Genomic DNA, 17,517 nt, shown 5'->3' on the forward strand with positions numbered 1-17,517 from the left:
GATATGTTGGGAGGGGCAAAAGAGAAATTGACTTATTAAGTAATTCCAATCAAGTTGGTTATTTATAACTTCACCGCCAAATGTGTGGGTCCATCCATCCCCGGCATCGTAAATAGTAAGGCAAGAGCATGAAAGAAGGTAGTACATTGATGGTGTAATAACTTCAGATATAATTATCTGATTGGACGGTGCGCGAAATCAGCTTAATCAGCCGTCTCATGGTAACTACCTAGTATTACCTAAGTCCCTATTCGGGATAGGCCTCAATATTGTGTCAGAATTCTATCTGAAAACGATTAAATCTAAGTAATCATATCTACAATATTTTGATGATGGGATGGTAGTATTGGATCAAGTAATTGTAGTTCTGTTATTCTGTAAACACTTTCCTCATCCTGTCATCTCCCCGAGGATAGGATGGGATTGGTGGGTTCGTAAAAGGAGATAGATACGCCAGCGCCCGCGCCGGCTTTTCACGGACACGTCGATATATGAAATATAACAAGCCATCCTCTTCAAGTAACTAGGTATAATACGATACCAACCAGCTTCCTATAATCTTTTCTGTTGGACACCGTTGGGTTTAGTACCCTCGTGCAATTAAGATGGTTGCTATCAACGTACTAAGATTAGTCATCGCTCTAGGTTTAGCAACTGTGCAAGCGACTCAATTCTGGCATAATACAGGAACGAAAGCGGGTTGGGATACCTTCACTCACGAAGACAAGGGCACTGTCGATGAGGTGACGGACATCGTCTACAAGGGCACCACAGCTCTACGCATGACTCAAGTATACGACTCATCTTACAGCGGCCGCTACCACTCCGAAGCAGTCAAGTTCAACGCTTACCAGAAGGGAAACACGGGGTTCTACGGATTCGCCTTCCGGCTCCAGGATAACTGGCAGTTCGATCCCGCCCAGGAGTTCAACCTCGCCCAGTTCATCGCTGATTTCTCGGATCTCAACTGCGGCGAGTATTACATGCCTAGCTCGATGGTGTGGATTGTGGGGGACCAGTTACAGACACGTGTGAAGTACGGCGATGTGTGTCCTACTACGAACCAGAAGACTAAGTCCTTCACGAACCTCAAGAAAGTCACGTCAGGGGCGTGGCACCGCGTCGAGATCCAGGCTAGCTGGAAGAGCGATAACACGGGGTTCTTCAAGCTATGGTATGATGGAGAGAAAGTGGTGGAGGCCTACAACCTTCCGACGACAGTAGGGGATGGGCGATATTTCCAGTTCAGAGTGGGCTTGTATGCTAATGGTTGGCATGATCATGGCTATGAGGGTACCCAAGGAACTAGACATGTTTGGTATGATCAGATTGCCGCTGGTTCTGCCTTCCAAGACGCCGATCTAAATGGTTGGGATACCAGCTCTTAAGGATTTATGTATTTTAAAGGTGCTTATGGAAACCTCTGGTCGTTTGGAATGCTGTCGGACATCTGCTTTCTTTCAAATGTACAAGCTGTGAGCATAGAAACACCTATAAAAGTGATAGTCAGTGACATGAGGCGAAACTAAGGAGAAGCAAAATAACGACATTATTGCGCGAGGAACCCTAAGCTCTCTCGCCTAGAGGCTACGTAAATATATAGCTAAAGCTTCCATCTATCTACTCTGCCTCTAGGCTAACTACCAATAGGTTTCCCACGGTCTCCCATGGTCTGAACTCCGGCTCTACTAAACCCCTAACTACCACCCCTGCTCAAACCAATCAAACCTCTGGCACTTTCAATTCTGTCATCCGTAAACCTATCCACTCTTAACAAAAAAACAATATCCATAGTGAATATTTCTGATAGGTAAGGATTTTTCAAATTCTCTGGATCTTTGTAATCTACCTAAGTACTTAGGAGCCGTCCGTTAGCGGTACTCCGCCATCTTCAGTGTCAGAGTCCCAGCTCTCGGGGTCTTCCGAGTCTTCTAAGTCTTCGCTTGGGTTGCTATGCTTGGTCGAATATACTTCTGACGATGGCCAGGGTAAGTCGTCCCAGTACGGACAAAGATGTTCTCGACCCTGCCAAAGCTGTTCGAAGTCTTCGCGTTTATAATCTTCAGTGTACTGTGCTCTCCGACAGTATTTCTCTGTCCGAAACTCCGCAACGTCATAGCCACAGCTTTGTAAGGCAGAATCCCACAGATCACCAGTGACCTTCCCATCATTGAAAGTGCCAACCCTCTGATTACGGCGGTAGGCATAATCAGAGACGGTAAAGCCGAATTTATTAACAGCTCTTACATCAGCACCCATTTGAATGAGATATTTGATAGCCTCAAACTGTCGCAGATCTCTATATAGGACTATGAGCTGTGAATTAAAACATACATGTAAACATGTGTTTAGTTCTCGGTCGCGAGCGTGTATATCTGCACCTAGGTCAAGCATTGTGCGGAGAGTCTCCTTATCGTAGTTCTCTTCATGGCAGTGGATTAGCAAAGGCGATTGGCCATAGTCGTTGGAAAAGGTGTTAATTGACGTTATGTGACCCGTTAACTCTGGATTGAATGCTAAGCGAATCGAATCCTAGAATTGTGATTAGCAAGCATCCAAAAAGAATTTCTAGGCGGAACTAACTGAATTTCCAAAGGCGCAGATATTACACAAATATGAGAATTCAAAGGTTGAGGGAGCTAGAGTTGGGTCGGCACCTGCTTCTAAAAGTATTCGACGGCAGGATTGCCGCTTAGTGAGCTTGTCGGGATTTATCTCGAAATCGCTTGGATGAATCTGCAGTGCGCACCTAAAAGATCCATCAACTTTAATCGCAATTCATATCAATTATAAGGCTCTTACTTTGTATATGGTTTATGACCATCACATAGTCCGCTTACATGATCCACATCCAACCCTTTTTCTACTAGAAATTTGCACATCTGAGGTTGTAACATCGAGTACTTATAATCATAAGTATGCGCGCTTTAACGAACGATTTATTCTATGAAATTCAATCACTCACAAACAATAGAGATGCGCCGTATTCGTCATGATCCCGGAGCGAAGCTTTGCCATTTTGTAGCATCCGCTGAAGCTCGCGAAGGTCACCGTCCTCTACCACTTTGAATACGCGCGATCCATAGGGCAGGACTCGATTTACAGAAAGTCGTGATATTGATGAAATAGCACCGAGATCTGTCTCACGTTGAAAGGTAGATGCAACCCACATATGAAATCGTTGTGGGTCGTTTGGGAAGAAGGTCGAAGTAATCGAGTAGTCGGAATATGTCTTCTCTTCCGTATTCTGATGGGGTTCGATTGTACCTGAGGATCGAGTTCGATGATTAAACATAAGTGTTAATGTACCGACATCCAGACGTATTTTTTGGTAAGCATGTTTCTGATTCGTGATTCTGTACTGCGGGCGTGTTTGATTCCCGACTTTTGAATGGTCAGCCTATTTATAGATAGGGAAATAGGAATTTACTTGCCTCCCTGATTAATTTGGATTTCGTACTGGTCAAATCCGCGCTCGAATCGTCTTGATATACTCTTGAATAATGCTTTGCCGTCCTGTTTAGTCTCGGCGTGCGTTTGCCGCGATTCAATGAGTTCCCCTCGTTGATAGGCCGATTGCAGAATAGTCTGCAGATCTTCTATGATGCCCTTAGACTCTTCGTCATCGTCATCGTCGGTGTAGGTGTAGGTGTTTATAGTTCTCTCCTTATCGTGTATTAACCCACATAGCCGATCAATACTCTGAATTAATTCGCCGTCATCGTCTTCCATTACATGACAGCTGTTTGACGATTCACCTCCAGTAGCTCCGGCAGCGCCTGTTTGGTGCTGATTGGGAGAAGTGACTAGCAAACCCTTAATCTCTTCGAGTAGGCTGCGCATCGAATCTCCTTGAGACTGAGAGATTCTAGCCCGTGCAGCAATATCCTCCGACACGGTGCTCAAACGTGTGAGGATAGTCTCCGATCGTGCATCAACTGCGCCGCATATTCCTTCTCTCAAGTTCGAAAAGCTGGTCTCTTGTACACGTGTTTGCGTCTGGATCGCATCCCTCAACACCCCGATCGTTTGTTCGGTCGTTATACAATGCTTTTGAAGATTGTGTACGGCATTGCTATTCTAGTATTAGGAATAAATATTCATCAGAGTTAATCGGTCGAGGTTGATGACGGACCTTGATATGCCTTGAAGTCTTAGATGAAGAATCCCAACAAGATACGCTAATTCGTCATTGAGTCTCTCCAATTCCTTCTCGCTGAAAAAAGTCTTTAGCCTTTTCCATATCTTTCCTGCATGGCGCTCACCCGGAGGTATCTGAAGCTTTTCGATGAAAGACGCCGCCAAGTTGAGTTTCTTGCAACTTTCTTGTAGATGGCCTGCCAGGGAGTTGTCGTCGATAGCAACCCGAGACCTTTGTAGGCCATCTAATATCCAGTATAATTGGTTGACATTAGCCGCAACATGCCTGACGATCTCAGGTCCGTCTTTGACCGCAGAGAGCGTCTCATAAGTAGTCTTGGCAGCCTTCAGTGCAAGAACGACGAAAGCGAGAACATTAGCCCCGACACCGATAGCCTCCATATTTAAGGCACGAGCACGAGCGCGTAAAATACAGCCTTACGGGGCGACACGGTCGCTGTGGATACAGGTTTGGTGCTAAATTGGTCGCAAATATAGAAATTTATTGTTTGTGTGTATAGGTCTTATTAGAGCACAGAGACGTGGACTGTGGTATGGTAGACTGTCAGGAAAAGAAAAGACGGACGAAATCAATTCTGTTGAAGGAAGGGAAAAGTAGAAAGATTCTTAATTAATTCCCGAGCTATAAAAATCTAGTAAGGCCCATGATTAAGAGACGAATAAGGTGAGGCTATGTACAGTAGGCTGGGCAGTCATGGAATCTGCCTTAGCATTAAGATGTGGCGGTGATGCATGGTGTGTATATTATATGCAGATGAAAAGGGGGTGTATACCCTATCAAGGCCACCAATGGAAGGTAGGAAAAGCACATAGATGGTATGTGTCGAAATCGACCTACACATGATGGCCGAGTACGACACTAATTGAATCGCCGCATCTCCTCGGTCACAGGCACCTACCTATAATCTATCATCACCTACACCTAAGAATCCGTCCCTATAGTTGGATGGTGTACCTAGTCCATAGGTATACGCAGGCATACTAACAAGCGGCCTGCTGTGCAACCACACCTCAACTGCATATATTGTCCTGGGCTATGTGTCAAAGGCTGAAAGCCCGGCCGGCCAATTCACTGGCGACACGATTCATCCTGGATGTCGATTATACCAGAACTAGGCATTGCAGTTAGCCCCCCATACCAGATACCTTCCAGCCTCACATGAAAGTCATAAACACCGCCATGATGCTTCGCTATGCGGCGGCTTGCCATTCTCCCACCCGTCTGCTTCCATTCCCACATCCATATCGCCACCAAGTCGACTAGGCACATAGAATTAGACGAGATCCGTACTTGGGCGAGATCCGGGTGAATCGACCGGATATCGGCTACGACGTCTAAAGCTTGAGTCAAGGCCTTGAAATCCGCGTGCGCGCGCTCGTACCTATGCGGTACCGTGTGGCGCAGCAAGCCGCCGCGGTTCCAGCGCGATATGTCCCCGGCGAACATGCCCCAAGCCCCCTTGCACCGGCAACCATGTAGACCACAAGGGACCAGGTGCTGAGCCGGCACTCGTTGAATCGCGGGCGGATGAGCTGCCGCCGTCCCAGCACCACGTGCAATACCTGTTGTCTCTTTTGTATGCAAATCTCAGTCGATAAGGGGGGGGGGGGGGACGATGAACTGGTTAAAAGTTGCGACCTTGGTCGTTTCGTTTGCTAAATATTAAGACAAAAAAAGTAGGGTTCCTTTTAGTATCTACCTTTTTGAAAAATAGGTACCTATGCTCTTCTGTTACTAAGGCGAATGAATTTGCGGCGTTGCTTTAAATATCAACATAGAGTGGAATTTTCTCCCAATACATTCGGTTTGATGGGTGTTCGGTTTCTGTGGCTTTCTAACGTGCGCATATTCTCGACCTGGGACTGCTGCCTGGCAGACCGATGTCGCTTTCTAGGTACGGACTATGAAATGAATTGGAAAGGAGTGAAACTACTAGCGTTTGGTGTGCTATGCATATCTCTATTGCGACGGGTGACCGAATAGATATTTCGGGGACTGCTGGTAGACAGGTTCGCATACGAACATCAGTTGCTCAAAAAACCCCAACGCGATTTTTAGTGTCAGGTACCGAAAAAAAAAGGGTTCGCCAATCAACAGCAGCCATTACAAATGGGAATAAATTCTTGGCGATGAGACTGACCATCGAAGGTGGAGTCCATGCAAGAGTGAATATCAGGGTCGCGGGGGACAGGGAATAGCAGAATTAATGCTTGAATATGGGTTATATTTAACCATTCGATTTTTATACATTCAACCCATTCGACACCGTACAGGAAGTCATTTCAACCCGTTACCCCACCGGTCTCAACATATATACACATTAGAAGCAGAGCAAAACTCCAAATTATGGTATCTCCAAATGAAACTCCGTAGCCCTTAGCTTATTTGCTCGTGTCGACGACATACCGACCGGCGATCTTGCTCTCCTTCATCAGCTCGAAGATCTCCTGGAGCTGGCTAAGGCCGACGACCTTGTAGGGGGCCTTGATGAGGCCTCTTCGGAAGAAGTCGATGGCCTCGGCGGTGTCTTGCCGGTTTCCGACGTAGCTGCCCTTGATATTGATCATGCGGACGACTGTGTCGAAGACGGGTGCCTTAAGGAAGGCGTTGCCGGGTAGACCGACGCAGACGATGCTACCACGGCTTCGCACGTACTCACTAGCCTGCTGGAAGGGACCTTCGCTGACAGCGAGCAATAGGACGGCGTGGGGTCCGAATCCGTCTGGTGTCTTGCTCTTAACGTCCTGGACTAGGTTCTTCGTCTTGGTAAAGTCAATGTAGTCTTCGGATCCGAGGGACTTGCACATCTCGCCCTTCTCCTCACCACCATCGATGGCAATCGTGTGTAGACCCATAGCCTTGGCGTACTGGATGGCCAAGCTGCCAAGACCACCACCAGCACCGACGATGGCGACTTGCTGGCCGGGTCGGGCACCGGATTCCTTAAGCGCCTTGTAGACCGTTAGACCAGCGCATAGGATGGGCGAAACGGCCTCGAGGCTCAAGTCCTTGGGGATTCGGGCGACGTGCGCGGCCTTGCCGATGGCGTACTGTTGGAAGCTACCGTCTACTGTGTAGCCCGACAGTAACGCGTCGGGGCATAGAGATTCGTCGGATTGCTGGCAGTAGGAGCAGCTCAAGCATGAGCCGTTTAGCCACTTGATACCTGCGTAGTCGCCAATCTCGATGTCCTTGACGAGTTCACCACGTGCGACGACGACACCTGCACCTTCGTGTCCACCGACGAAGGGCATCTTCGTGGGTAGCGGCCAGTCGCCCTTCATGGCGTGAAGATCCGTGTGACAGACACCGGAGTACTTAATGTTGATGAGGACCTCATCGGGACCCGGCTTGGGAACCGGAATTCTCTTGTATACCGCGGCTAATAAATGTCAATTACTTTGTCTGTGGACTCTTCCTATGCGCGGCAGTAGCTTAGGTAAGAGAAGAGAAAGGTATACTTACGTCCGCCTGTCTTCTCGACGACCTGTGCCCATTGCTCAGTCGGGATCTGGGGAGCGCTCATGGTTGTTGAGGTTGAATGGTATCTAGGATGAATGGAAGTAGCAATTATCGGTAATCGATGCCTGGTACCTTGGGTGATACCTCGTCTGATAATTTTATAACCGAGTGGTTTGATTGTTGCTGATGAGGCAAACTTGAGAGGATTTAAAGCGGCCAACATGGTGAATTATATAGTAGATCCAATGGTGATACAAATACGACATAAGACTTGCATCTATGACAACCACCTACATGAGAAGAATGCCACCTTACACGAGAGCTCGCGGCCGCCCGGCGAGACTTTTCAGGATGGCATGCACAACGTCACCTTACCCCTCTCACGACGCCGGATGGGCACAGCAAATTCCATTACAATGGGCCCTCCTACTCTAGTTAGGATCGAATCCATGTTGGCCAGTCGACCTAGAATCTTAGCTAGAAATTCTGGCCTCTGAGTGCAGATACGGAGTAGGCCGGGGGTGGAAAATCCTTGGCTAGTCGGTGTTGGTACGGCTTAAGGGCATAATATGGATAATAGGGGGGATCAACGCGGCGCTGAAAACCGTTAAGAAAAAAATGTCAGGCGTTTTCTTTGGCTCGTGCTTGTGGTGCAGATCTGGCTCCGGCCGGAGCACACTCACCAGACCCGCGCCACTTTTCCAACTGGTCAACAAGCCTCAGGTCTGCTTGGTCTGGAAAGGTGCCCTGCTTAGCGCTGCAGATGAGGATCCTGAATTGCTAGATAGCGTCGAGCCTTCGGCCGCGCGGAACCCCGCCGGTGCCGTATGCCCATCCCGAGTGCCATCTGCGTCATTGCATCTTGAAGATATTACCTATTAGAGCATCTTGAAGCTGGGGAATTAGTGTCCGATACGCACAGATTGAAACGCGGGGAAAGGGAATATGCGATGTCGACTGCCTGCATGTTGATGTTGACTTCCATTTCAGCGGATTACTCCAGCTATGCACGGACTATGCAGAGTTCCGCTTACAATCGAAGTAACTTTCTGGATTTTAGGGATGGTGGAAACGGATAGGGCTAGACTCTAAGCCCTGGGCGGTAGCTAGTCGTATGATTCTGAGAAGAGGGTGACGAGAGAGGGACAGGGGACTTCCTCTCGCATTACAGCGCGTCAGTGTCAGTCCACAACCGCTAAGCGGGGGTGGGTCATCGCTGTCTTCCAGCCTCTCAGCTCTGTCGCTGGTGTCCGGTGGAATGGAAGTGGGAGATGCATCATGTGCCCCGATATGAGTTCTCTTGCAGCCAACGACCAAGAAAGACGAAAAGAACTAGTTACTGGGTAGCCTCATTTGTCACAAAGGATTCGGAAATTATTACGCGACAGACACCTCATGGTTACGAAACTGAGTCGCTGTAAATAGAAAAGAGGGAAAACCGAGCCCTGAAGCCAGACAGCTCTGGTGGGGTTCTAACGCTGCAGCTAAAATTTAAATAAGCCGAGGCAATTGACTAAATATTGAAATAGCATCCCACTCTTATTAAATGCTGTCTTCGACGCATGGGATAGTTGATCTTCGGAGATGCCGGGTTTTAGAGTAATGAGTGAATTGGAAGTTGAAGGGTTGAAGATGAATATTAACGGCATGAATGTTATTTAGAGTATAAATTCGCTTGAGTTAAATCAGATCTTAATAAGTCATGATTACCTAACGCACCATACACATGAAAAATCGGAAAACTCTATTACTTACCTAAGCTTGCGGCTCGGCCTCGGACTCGGCCTCGGAAATATGCATCAAAGTTTAATACCTATAAGCCAAGAACTTCGAAACTCAACTCTTTTAAAGAAAACAATCAAGTAAAGCGGTGATGACAGACCTGACCATTCTCTCGTGATAACTTTAGTTAGGCTAGTCATAGTCGTTGCTTAAAATAATCATGACATGTTTTATTACAAGTGTATGTAGTACACATATTATTCTATTCCATGCATTCCATTCCCCTTAGTCTCTCTATGAACATACCATTACCGAGAGATCTCGACAGATCCCATTATTTTAAAAGGTTCCATATATACGACGAGATCTGACAGATCTTTTCGGCCCGTTATCAACCATCCAAAGTTTGATGTAGAACGTTAACGCGATAGCTTTCGCTACGACTTAACAGCTCTTCGTGTGAACCCCTCTCAACACATCGCCCATCCTCAATCATGAAGATCATATCGGCTCGACGGATTGTATGTAGTCGATGCGCGATGGCCACGACTGTTATACCCCGCGTTGCCTTCTCCAGTCCGTCTTGCAGCAACCTCTCCGATTCCGCGTCTAAGGCGCTAGTTGACTCGTCAAGGAGCAAGAGACGTGGCTTACGTACTAGAGCTCTCGCAATCGAGAGTCGTTGCTTTTGTCCACCTGACAGTTGCCCACCGCTAGGTCCGCACTGTGTGTTGTAGCCCTCTGGTAGAGCTACGATAGTGTCGTGGATGTTGGCCAGCTTGCATGCTTCTTCGATATCGGCGTCTGATGGCTCTGTGCCGGGGCGCGCTCCGAGGGCGATGTTAAACCGGATGCTACCGTCGAAGAGGACGCTATCTTGCGGCACTAGGCCAATCTCGTCTCGAAAAATGGGCTCTTTCTTAGCCGAAATGTCTAGCCCGTCCACTTCGATACTACCTGACTCAACGCTGTACATACGCTCTAGCAACGAGATTACGGTCGATTTACCAGCGCCGCTAGGGCCGACGAGGGCGCAGAATTGACCCGGGCGAATTTCGATGTCCAAACCCTTTAAGACCTGTCGATTCGGCCGCGCCGGATACGCGAATTTGACTTGCTTGAAGCTCACGGCGATGCCTTGACCATTCGACACCACGGCTCTCTTAGATTCGACGGCGGCTTCCGGATCACGAGATTCCGAGTTTTTGACCGACAGCGTTTTCGATGAACCCAAATCAATGAGATCGAAGATCCGTCCTACTGATCTGCCCGCCTTCGTAATCTCGGGAGCAAGTGTGAAAAGTTGGCCCCAGAGCTGCGCACTAACAAGAAGCGCGACTAAGACGATGAAGAACTGGACCTGTGTGTAGTGACTCGCGATGATCTGTTTTGCTCCCCACCAGTAGATGAATGCATAAATAAGATTCGAGATACTGAAGGAGATTGCGAGGAAGAGGTTGGCCCACAGACTCGAACGTGTCATTTCCTTCCGTGGGGCTGAGAGCGAACGACGATATGTCCCGAGCACTTCATGCTCTAGAGATAGTGCTGCGACGGTTTTGATCGAGTTGACAGCCTCGACGGTAATACTTACGGACTTTGAGAAGGCTTTCTCGTGTCGCTCTGCAAAGCGAGTAAGGATACGTATCTGCATCACACCAGCGCCAAGCATAAGTGGTACGGTCGCAAGACAGACGATAGCAATTTTCCAGGCGATGACAAGTGTCAGGATAACCGCAACGAAGAAATTGACGCAGATGGAAAACACAGACCCAATTATGGAACCTGTCAGGCCCTCAACAGCAGCCGAATCGCTCGTTATATATGCTAATAACATCGATGGTGTGCGATTCTCGGATTGGTGCCACTGAAGGTCTTGCTCGAACAGCGAACGGAAAGAGAGTACCCTGATCGTGTATAAAACCTTTTGCGCGACCCAACCAAAGGCCGACCAGCTGACTCCATTTGCGAAGAATTCCGCAATAGCAAGCACCAAGAACATAAGGCCAAAGAAACTACCCTTTTCTCGGATAGATTCCTCAGAGTTGCAAGGGCTGAGGGCACCAACCGTGTGGCCGAAAATTAACGCTGATCCTGAATAAGTTCCGCCCACGATTACAGACGCGAACAATGCAACAAATAGCCAGAATATATGGGGTCGAGTTACAGAGGCCATACTTTTGATGGTAGCCCATGTCGGCCTCGAACGTTCCGGTGCTTTCTCTTTCTCTATTTCCTTGTCGGCCTCGCCCGCAGTTTCCTTTGGGGTATGCTCGTCGGCGATCGTGAGGGATTCGGATATTTTTTCCATATCGATATCTGAATGATTCATGACCTTCGTTAGGCTCCCCTTGGCGGTACTAACGCTCGAGGTTTCCGAACCCATATTCTGCAACCTGACGAGGGCAGCGTAGTCGCCATCTTTTGTGATAAGGTCAAGGTGACGGCCTTGCTCCATAACCTTCCCATTGCGCATGACAACGATATTATCAGCGTTCTTCACTGTCGCTAGGCGATGCGCGATCGATACAACTGTCCGACCTACGCAAACCTTTTCGATAGCACCCTGGATACGCTGTTCGCTTGCCGAATCGAGCGAAGATGTCGCTTCGTCCAGGATAAGAATCTTTGGGTCTTTTACAAGAGCTCTTGCCAGCGCTACTCTTTGTTTCTGTCCACCACTTAGCAAGTCACCATTGGGCCCAACAACTGTACCAAACCCGTATTCCAAATGTCCTAGGAAGACTTCAGCATCGGCAAGGTTCGCTGCTCGTTGGACCATTTTTACAATTTCAACTGCCTGGTCACCATGAGACTCTGCTGCGGCTATGATATCTTTTCCGTCTCGCACAGATTCTGCTATGAGGGATAGCTGAGTGCTTAGGAGGACTGGCTGTAGGGACGCATGCTCTGGACGGGACGAATTCACAAGGCCAAGGGCAATGTTTTCTAAGACCGATCGATCTAAGAGTAGGGGGTCTTGTTGAACGAGTCCGATGAAGCTTCGTAGTTGGCGCACGTTGGCATCACAGATATTTCGGCCATCCATGTACACGGTACCCTGGTCGGGGTCGTACAATCGAGTGAGTAAACCGGCAATTGTGGATTTTCCGCTGCCAGATAAACCGACGACTGCAGTGTGTTGGCCTGCCGGTAAGTGAAGCGAGACGTCTTGGATCACGGGGACATCTGGTCGAGATGGGTAGGTGAAATCTACGTTTTCGAGTTTGATGTCGCCTAAGAATGATTCGAAATCGTCGCCCTGTAAAGGAACAGTGCCGTCGATTTTAGACTGGCGTTCCATATCTGTCTCAAGTTTCTCCAACGCCGCCGTGGCGGAGCCGAAGATCTGCAGGTAGGGTGATATTTGGCTGAGCACAAGAGAGGCTAGAAAATTAATATGAGATGACCGTGTTCGCCGCATAGAATAAACTTACCATCAACGAGAAGGAAGATGATTGTGTATATCGTGCCAACCGTCACTCCCTCGGTTCGGCCGCCTACAACATCTGCGATGATCTTGCTTCCTTGCCAATATGCCAGTCCGCTCGCCGCGAAAGCAATGAAATAGAGCAATCCGGACTGAACAGCTGTCACCATAGCTTTCTTCGCCCCATCAGACTTTGCCGCAACAAGTTCCTTAGCAAATTTCCCTTCTAGCCGATCATTGGCTCTGAACGCGTGTACGACCATCACATTGGACAGGCTCTCCAGGGCGATGGATGATGCAGCCGCAACGTGCTGCGATGCTAAAGCAGAGTATTTTCCGATGAAGTGACCGCCAACGAAAGACATCAACATGAATGCAGGGACCAACGAGACCAAGATACCGGCAAGTTTGGCATCCTTGATAAATGCCACGATATAGGATGTGACGAACATAGCGAGCGAACCCAGGTATACACCGACTTTCTCTGACGTGCCGCTTTTAATGATGTTGATATCGGCGCTCAGACGTGACGAAACTTCTCCGGCCGGCAACTTGTCGAAGAAAGATACCTCCTGGCGGAGCAGGGAACGAAAATACCGATCTCGTAGCCGGTGAGCAAGCCGCTCGCCGAATAAATTAAAGCAGACGATATAAATGTAAACGAGCGCCATCTGAGCTAGAGCGCAGGCCATTACAAGCAAGACCTTCGAGTTTACCGAGGCCTCGTAGTCGGCAGGCGAGATCGATTTTTCGGTCGCACATGTTGCAGAGTCCAGGTCGTCCAACAGCTGTCCGAAGAGAATTCCGAGGAGCGGGAACGGTATGCCGGCGGCAATTGAGGAGATTGTGCCAACTAGCAACAATGCAATATCTACTTTGCTAGGTTCGGCGCAAACGAGAAGTCGGAAATATCCCAAAAGACCTCGTGCAACCTTCAAATTCTATCAGTCAGTCTATCGGTTGCTGTTGATATGGTAGGTTGGATGCTGGTGATTTACATGTGACGCCTTTTTCCCGATTCTTTTTGAAAACGTATCATTTCCGCTTCCGTTGTCACTCGAGCCACTGCTGCGAGGCACGACATCCATTGCGGGATCTGAGGGAGAATCCTTCGCCATCGAAACAATGTCTGGTTCGGAGGACCTCTAGCAAAAAACGCAGGAAGAACAAAGCTTCAACGCGATCTTCGAGAACGTCGAAGATTTTTCCATTTCTCCTCAACGGAGCCAAACCCCATGGGCCCACCCGGTAGCATGGTGTCCCGCAATCAATTCCATCAATTCCCAATGCTATGTCACAATACTACCCGTACTATCCATTAGGATACGAGCCCCAAGGGCCTAGAATTGCTTGAATTGAGCCAAGGGCCGGAGTCCACAAGCCAAATAACGAAAAGAACCCTTCTCATTTCGGCGAGTTTACATCGGTATTTACTATGCAGGTAGTTTTCATGATGTAACGCAAATACCAAGATGAAGAGAGTACAAGTCTGTACACTCGCGAGAATTAGGTACGAGAGGTACGAAGTAGGGGAGAGCATGAGGCAGGTTAGGGATGCCCTGGCTCCGAGGACGGGGATGATTACAGCCACTAACCTTGGTGAGGGAGGTCCTGGGCTTGGTCCTGGCTTGTTCTTGGTAGGGGATGGCTTGTTTCGAGGTCTTGGCATGCAGCATCTGATAAGATTTCCGGCACTAATCCGAGATAGGATGTGGATCTTTCCTTTATTCCAATCTATTCTTTTATTACTGAGTTATCTGATGGCGCTAGAGTCCGCGCTACTGGCCTTCGACCCACAAGGACAACACATCATATTTTTAAGATGGGTGGCTTCTTCATCCATTTTACCGCGTTAAGGCGAGATGCGACAAGATTTGGGTTTAGGTTAGAGTTTCAACCCTACCCGTCGGACGACGTACCTGCCTAATATCCGGATCGCCTCATGTGATACTTTGTGTTAACGTACTAATCAGCCGGACTACTTTTTTTGGAACATGAGATTATCCTGTATTACCGCATCGTCCCTAAATGTTTTGTTTTCTCGATATCGTACGCGCAAGACTTGCGCAAGACCCCTGTGTCTAAGCCCCGCCGGATTCAAGCTGCGCGAATAAGGCGCCAAAACACCCCCGTGTGTGTGCCTTTGCCCTGTTTAGGGAGAGCTGAAATCCTACCAGCTGACAAGGTAACATGGTGGCCTGATGACCGTTATTATCTACCTAACTGCCTAGAATCCTGAGACATACATATCCTTTTTTTTTAAATAGAAATTAGCGCACCCTGCTGTGTATTACTACGCTACCCTTTTCCTTTCGAGGTTTTGATATGTCAAATCTCCATCGACGTGTTACCGGTACTCCGTCGCCAACGTCCAACATGGAAGACAGCAGCAGCCAGGAGCCGCTGTTAGGTCGGGAATTAAGTAACGCCGAAGGCAGCAGTCATAACCGGAGAGGTTCATACGGATCTAATTCAAGCAAAGATGATGCGGTAGTAACTATCGACCCGGAAGGAGAGGAAGAGGCACCGGATGCCCCCGTTCAAAATGGTATCAGACAGGCCGATGCTATCAATCAGGTTTGGTCAAGAGCTGCGCTCATTTTGGCATACTGCTTGTGAGTCGCGACCACAACATTAAAAACAAGTGACATATCACAACCGAGGTCGCAGTCCTTTCTGACCACGCATCGTGCTGTAGCATTTTCTTGTGCTCGTTTGCGAATACCCTACAATGGCAGATTATGTCGAACCTGATGCCATACGTCGTCAGCGAATTTAGCGCCCATTCTTTGATACCGACAATCGGGATAGTGGCGTCCATAATGAGCGGCATCTTCAAGTTGCCGATAGCCAAGATGATCGATTCCTGGGGCCGTCCGCAAGGTCTTGCAGCCATGATCGCGCTTGCGACGCTCGGTCTCGTGCTAATGGCCGCTTGCCGGGATGTCCAGACTTACGCCGCGGCCGAGGTCATCTACCAAGTCGGAATCAGCGGCTTCACCTACATTCTCGATATAATCATCGCCGACACCTCATCCCTGAGAGACCGAACTCTCGCATTTGCATTTAATTCTTCTCCAACTCTAATAACGACGTTTGTTGGTCCTATCATCGCGAAGGCGTTTTTGGAGGGAAGTACTTGGAGATGGGCATTCGGCTTTTCCGCGATATTGTTTGTTGTGCTTTCGGTGCCGATACTTTCCATCTTAGCAATTAATACTCAGAAAGCTAGAGCGCTAGGTCTTCTTTCTAAGTCTTCTAACGGCAGACCATGGACTATTTCGAGAGTTCGACAGGCGTTGATTGATTTTGACGGTACGTTGGTGATCTATATGCTAAGTCCCACAATGTTAGCAGGCGGCTAATTTCTAGTAGCTGTGGGGATGTTTCTCGCCGCCGCGGGTCTGACTTTGATACTGGTGCCATTTTCGCTGCATGGTGCGTCAACTTCATACGATAACTCAGTCGCCATTACCCCTATATTCGGTGTCTTCCTCCTAATCGTTTTCGGCGTCCACGAGCGCAAAGCAAAGCGACCATTTATACGATTCTCGCTCCTGTGCTCCAGGAATGTGGCGGGATCTGCTTTGCTGTCCATCACAATTTTTATCGCTTATTTCGCGTGGGATGGGTACTACACCTCGTACCTACAAGTTGTGCATAACTTGAATGTCGCACAAGCTGGATATATCGGCCACATCTACGGCCTCGGTTCGTGTATTTGGGCCGTGGCTGTTGGTTACTTGATCAGACGGTCTGACAGATTCAAGTGGCTCGCCTTGGCCGCTCTGCCGGTACATCTGTTGGGCGGCGCGCTGATGATTGTCTTCCGTAAACCCGACACCAATATTGCCTGGGTAATCATGTGCCAAATTCTCATCACTATCGGTGGTAGTACTCTGGTTATGTGCGAGCAAATAGCCGTTCAGGCCGTCGCGAGCCACGCAGAGCTGGCCTCTGTCATGGCTATCCTAGGTCTGGCTTATTATATCGGCTCGGCGATAGGCAATTCGCTAAGCGGTGCGATCTGGAACACGACGCTCCCGCGATTGCTTACTGAACTATTGCCCGAATTTTCGCCCGAGGAGCTGATTCATCTTGGGCAAGATTTGAAGAAACAACTAAGCTACCCGTTGGGCAGCCCGACACGCAACGCCATTATTATAGCGTATGGCGAAGCCCAGAGACGCATGTGCATTACGGGGACGCTTATATCCCTTTTTGAAATCTTCGCGGTGAGTATATGGAGGGACGTCAGAGTGAGCCAGTCCAAGCAGGTTAAAGGGACCGTGCTATGACCGTGCCGTGATGATTTTATGACGTATCGCATATAGAATTGCGTTCCTTGGCATACATTACATTAGAGATACACATTTATGCTTATCTTGCGACAGCGTAACGTAACGTGTTCGCGGCAATGGAATACGACACGTTGGCATAGATCTTAATACCATAAGACATGATTTCGAAATACCATGTATCGTGAAGTCTTGGAAAGCTCAAGTTCTACATAACCACGACAATAGCTAACCACATAGGTCTATGTACCATGTACAATTTCAACCCGAACACGATCCGAGCTAGAAGATGAAATTTAGGGACAGCGCTAGCTTGGACTATGCTAATTAGGTAATTACATCGGTGGATACATCGGGAAGAATGGGATACACTGCGGTGTATACGGAAGTACCGAATAAGTACACTTATGTATACAACCCACGCATAGGTTTCCGTCTAGGGC

At 48.5% G+C, this 17,517-nt stretch overlaps 6 protein-coding genes across 6 annotated transcripts; 2 read left to right on the forward strand and 4 right to left on the reverse strand.

Moving 5' to 3' along the window:
• Window positions 1–605: 605 nt before the first annotated feature.
• F4807DRAFT_471632 (polysaccharide lyase family 20 protein) lies at window positions 606–1,388 on the forward strand (the record flags this gene model as incomplete). The annotated part of the gene is made up of 1 exon (XM_048002940.1): window positions 606–1,388. One exon carries the CDS (start codon window positions 606–608, stop codon window positions 1,386–1,388), a length of 783 nt encoding a protein of 260 aa, XP_047857700.1.
• Window positions 1,389–1,526: 138 nt separating this feature from the next.
• Window positions 1,527–4,801, reverse strand: F4807DRAFT_413181 (ankyrin). The gene is made up of 6 exons (XM_047996848.1): window positions 4,136–4,801; window positions 3,435–4,075; window positions 2,966–3,384; window positions 2,803–2,903; window positions 2,584–2,749; window positions 1,527–2,532 (listed from the first exon to the last, which is right to left on the reverse strand). The coding sequence occupies exons 1-6, from the start codon at window positions 4,540–4,542 to the stop codon at window positions 1,858–1,860; spliced, it is 2,409 nt and encodes an 802-aa protein (XP_047857701.1). The 5' UTR covers window positions 4,543–4,801; the 3' UTR covers window positions 1,527–1,857.
• Window positions 4,802–6,351, reverse strand: F4807DRAFT_413185 (uncharacterized protein). Its single transcript, XM_047996849.1, has one exon. The coding sequence runs from the start codon at window positions 5,606–5,608 to the stop codon at window positions 5,231–5,233; it is 378 nt and encodes a 125-aa protein (XP_047857702.1). The 5' UTR covers window positions 5,609–6,351; the 3' UTR covers window positions 4,802–5,230.
• Window positions 6,352–6,451: 100 nt separating this feature from the next.
• F4807DRAFT_313170 (alcohol dehydrogenase) lies at window positions 6,452–8,044 on the reverse strand. Its single transcript, XM_047995091.1, has 2 exons — window positions 7,628–8,044; window positions 6,452–7,544 (listed from the first exon to the last, which is right to left on the reverse strand). Exons 1-2 carry the CDS (start codon window positions 7,845–7,847, stop codon window positions 6,544–6,546), a joined length of 1,221 nt encoding a protein of 406 aa, XP_047857703.1. The 5' UTR covers window positions 7,848–8,044; the 3' UTR covers window positions 6,452–6,543.
• Window positions 8,045–9,481: 1,437 nt separating this feature from the next.
• Window positions 9,482–14,071, reverse strand: F4807DRAFT_313199 (putative ABC multidrug transporter). Its single transcript, XM_047995092.1, has 3 exons — window positions 13,775–14,071; window positions 12,784–13,708; window positions 9,482–12,733 (listed from the first exon to the last, which is right to left on the reverse strand). The coding sequence occupies exons 1-3, from the start codon at window positions 13,892–13,894 to the stop codon at window positions 9,738–9,740; spliced, it is 4,041 nt and encodes a 1,346-aa protein (XP_047857704.1). The 5' UTR covers window positions 13,895–14,071; the 3' UTR covers window positions 9,482–9,737.
• Window positions 14,072–15,152: 1,081 nt separating this feature from the next.
• Window positions 15,153–17,074, forward strand: F4807DRAFT_457271 (putative siderophore iron transporter mirB; the record flags this gene model as incomplete). The annotated part of the gene is made up of 3 exons (XM_048001014.1): window positions 15,153–15,391; window positions 15,475–16,091; window positions 16,152–17,074. The coding sequence occupies 3 exons, from the start codon at window positions 15,153–15,155 to the stop codon at window positions 17,072–17,074; spliced, it is 1,779 nt and encodes a 592-aa protein (XP_047857705.1).
• Between the last annotated feature and the right edge of the window lie 443 nt (window positions 17,075–17,517).

Source organism: Annulohypoxylon truncatum (genome assembly GCF_022578515.1).
Source record: "Annulohypoxylon truncatum strain CBS 140777 unplaced genomic scaffold F4807scaffold_5, whole genome shotgun sequence".
Taxonomy (NCBI): domain Eukaryota; kingdom Fungi; phylum Ascomycota; class Sordariomycetes; order Xylariales; family Hypoxylaceae; genus Annulohypoxylon; species Annulohypoxylon truncatum.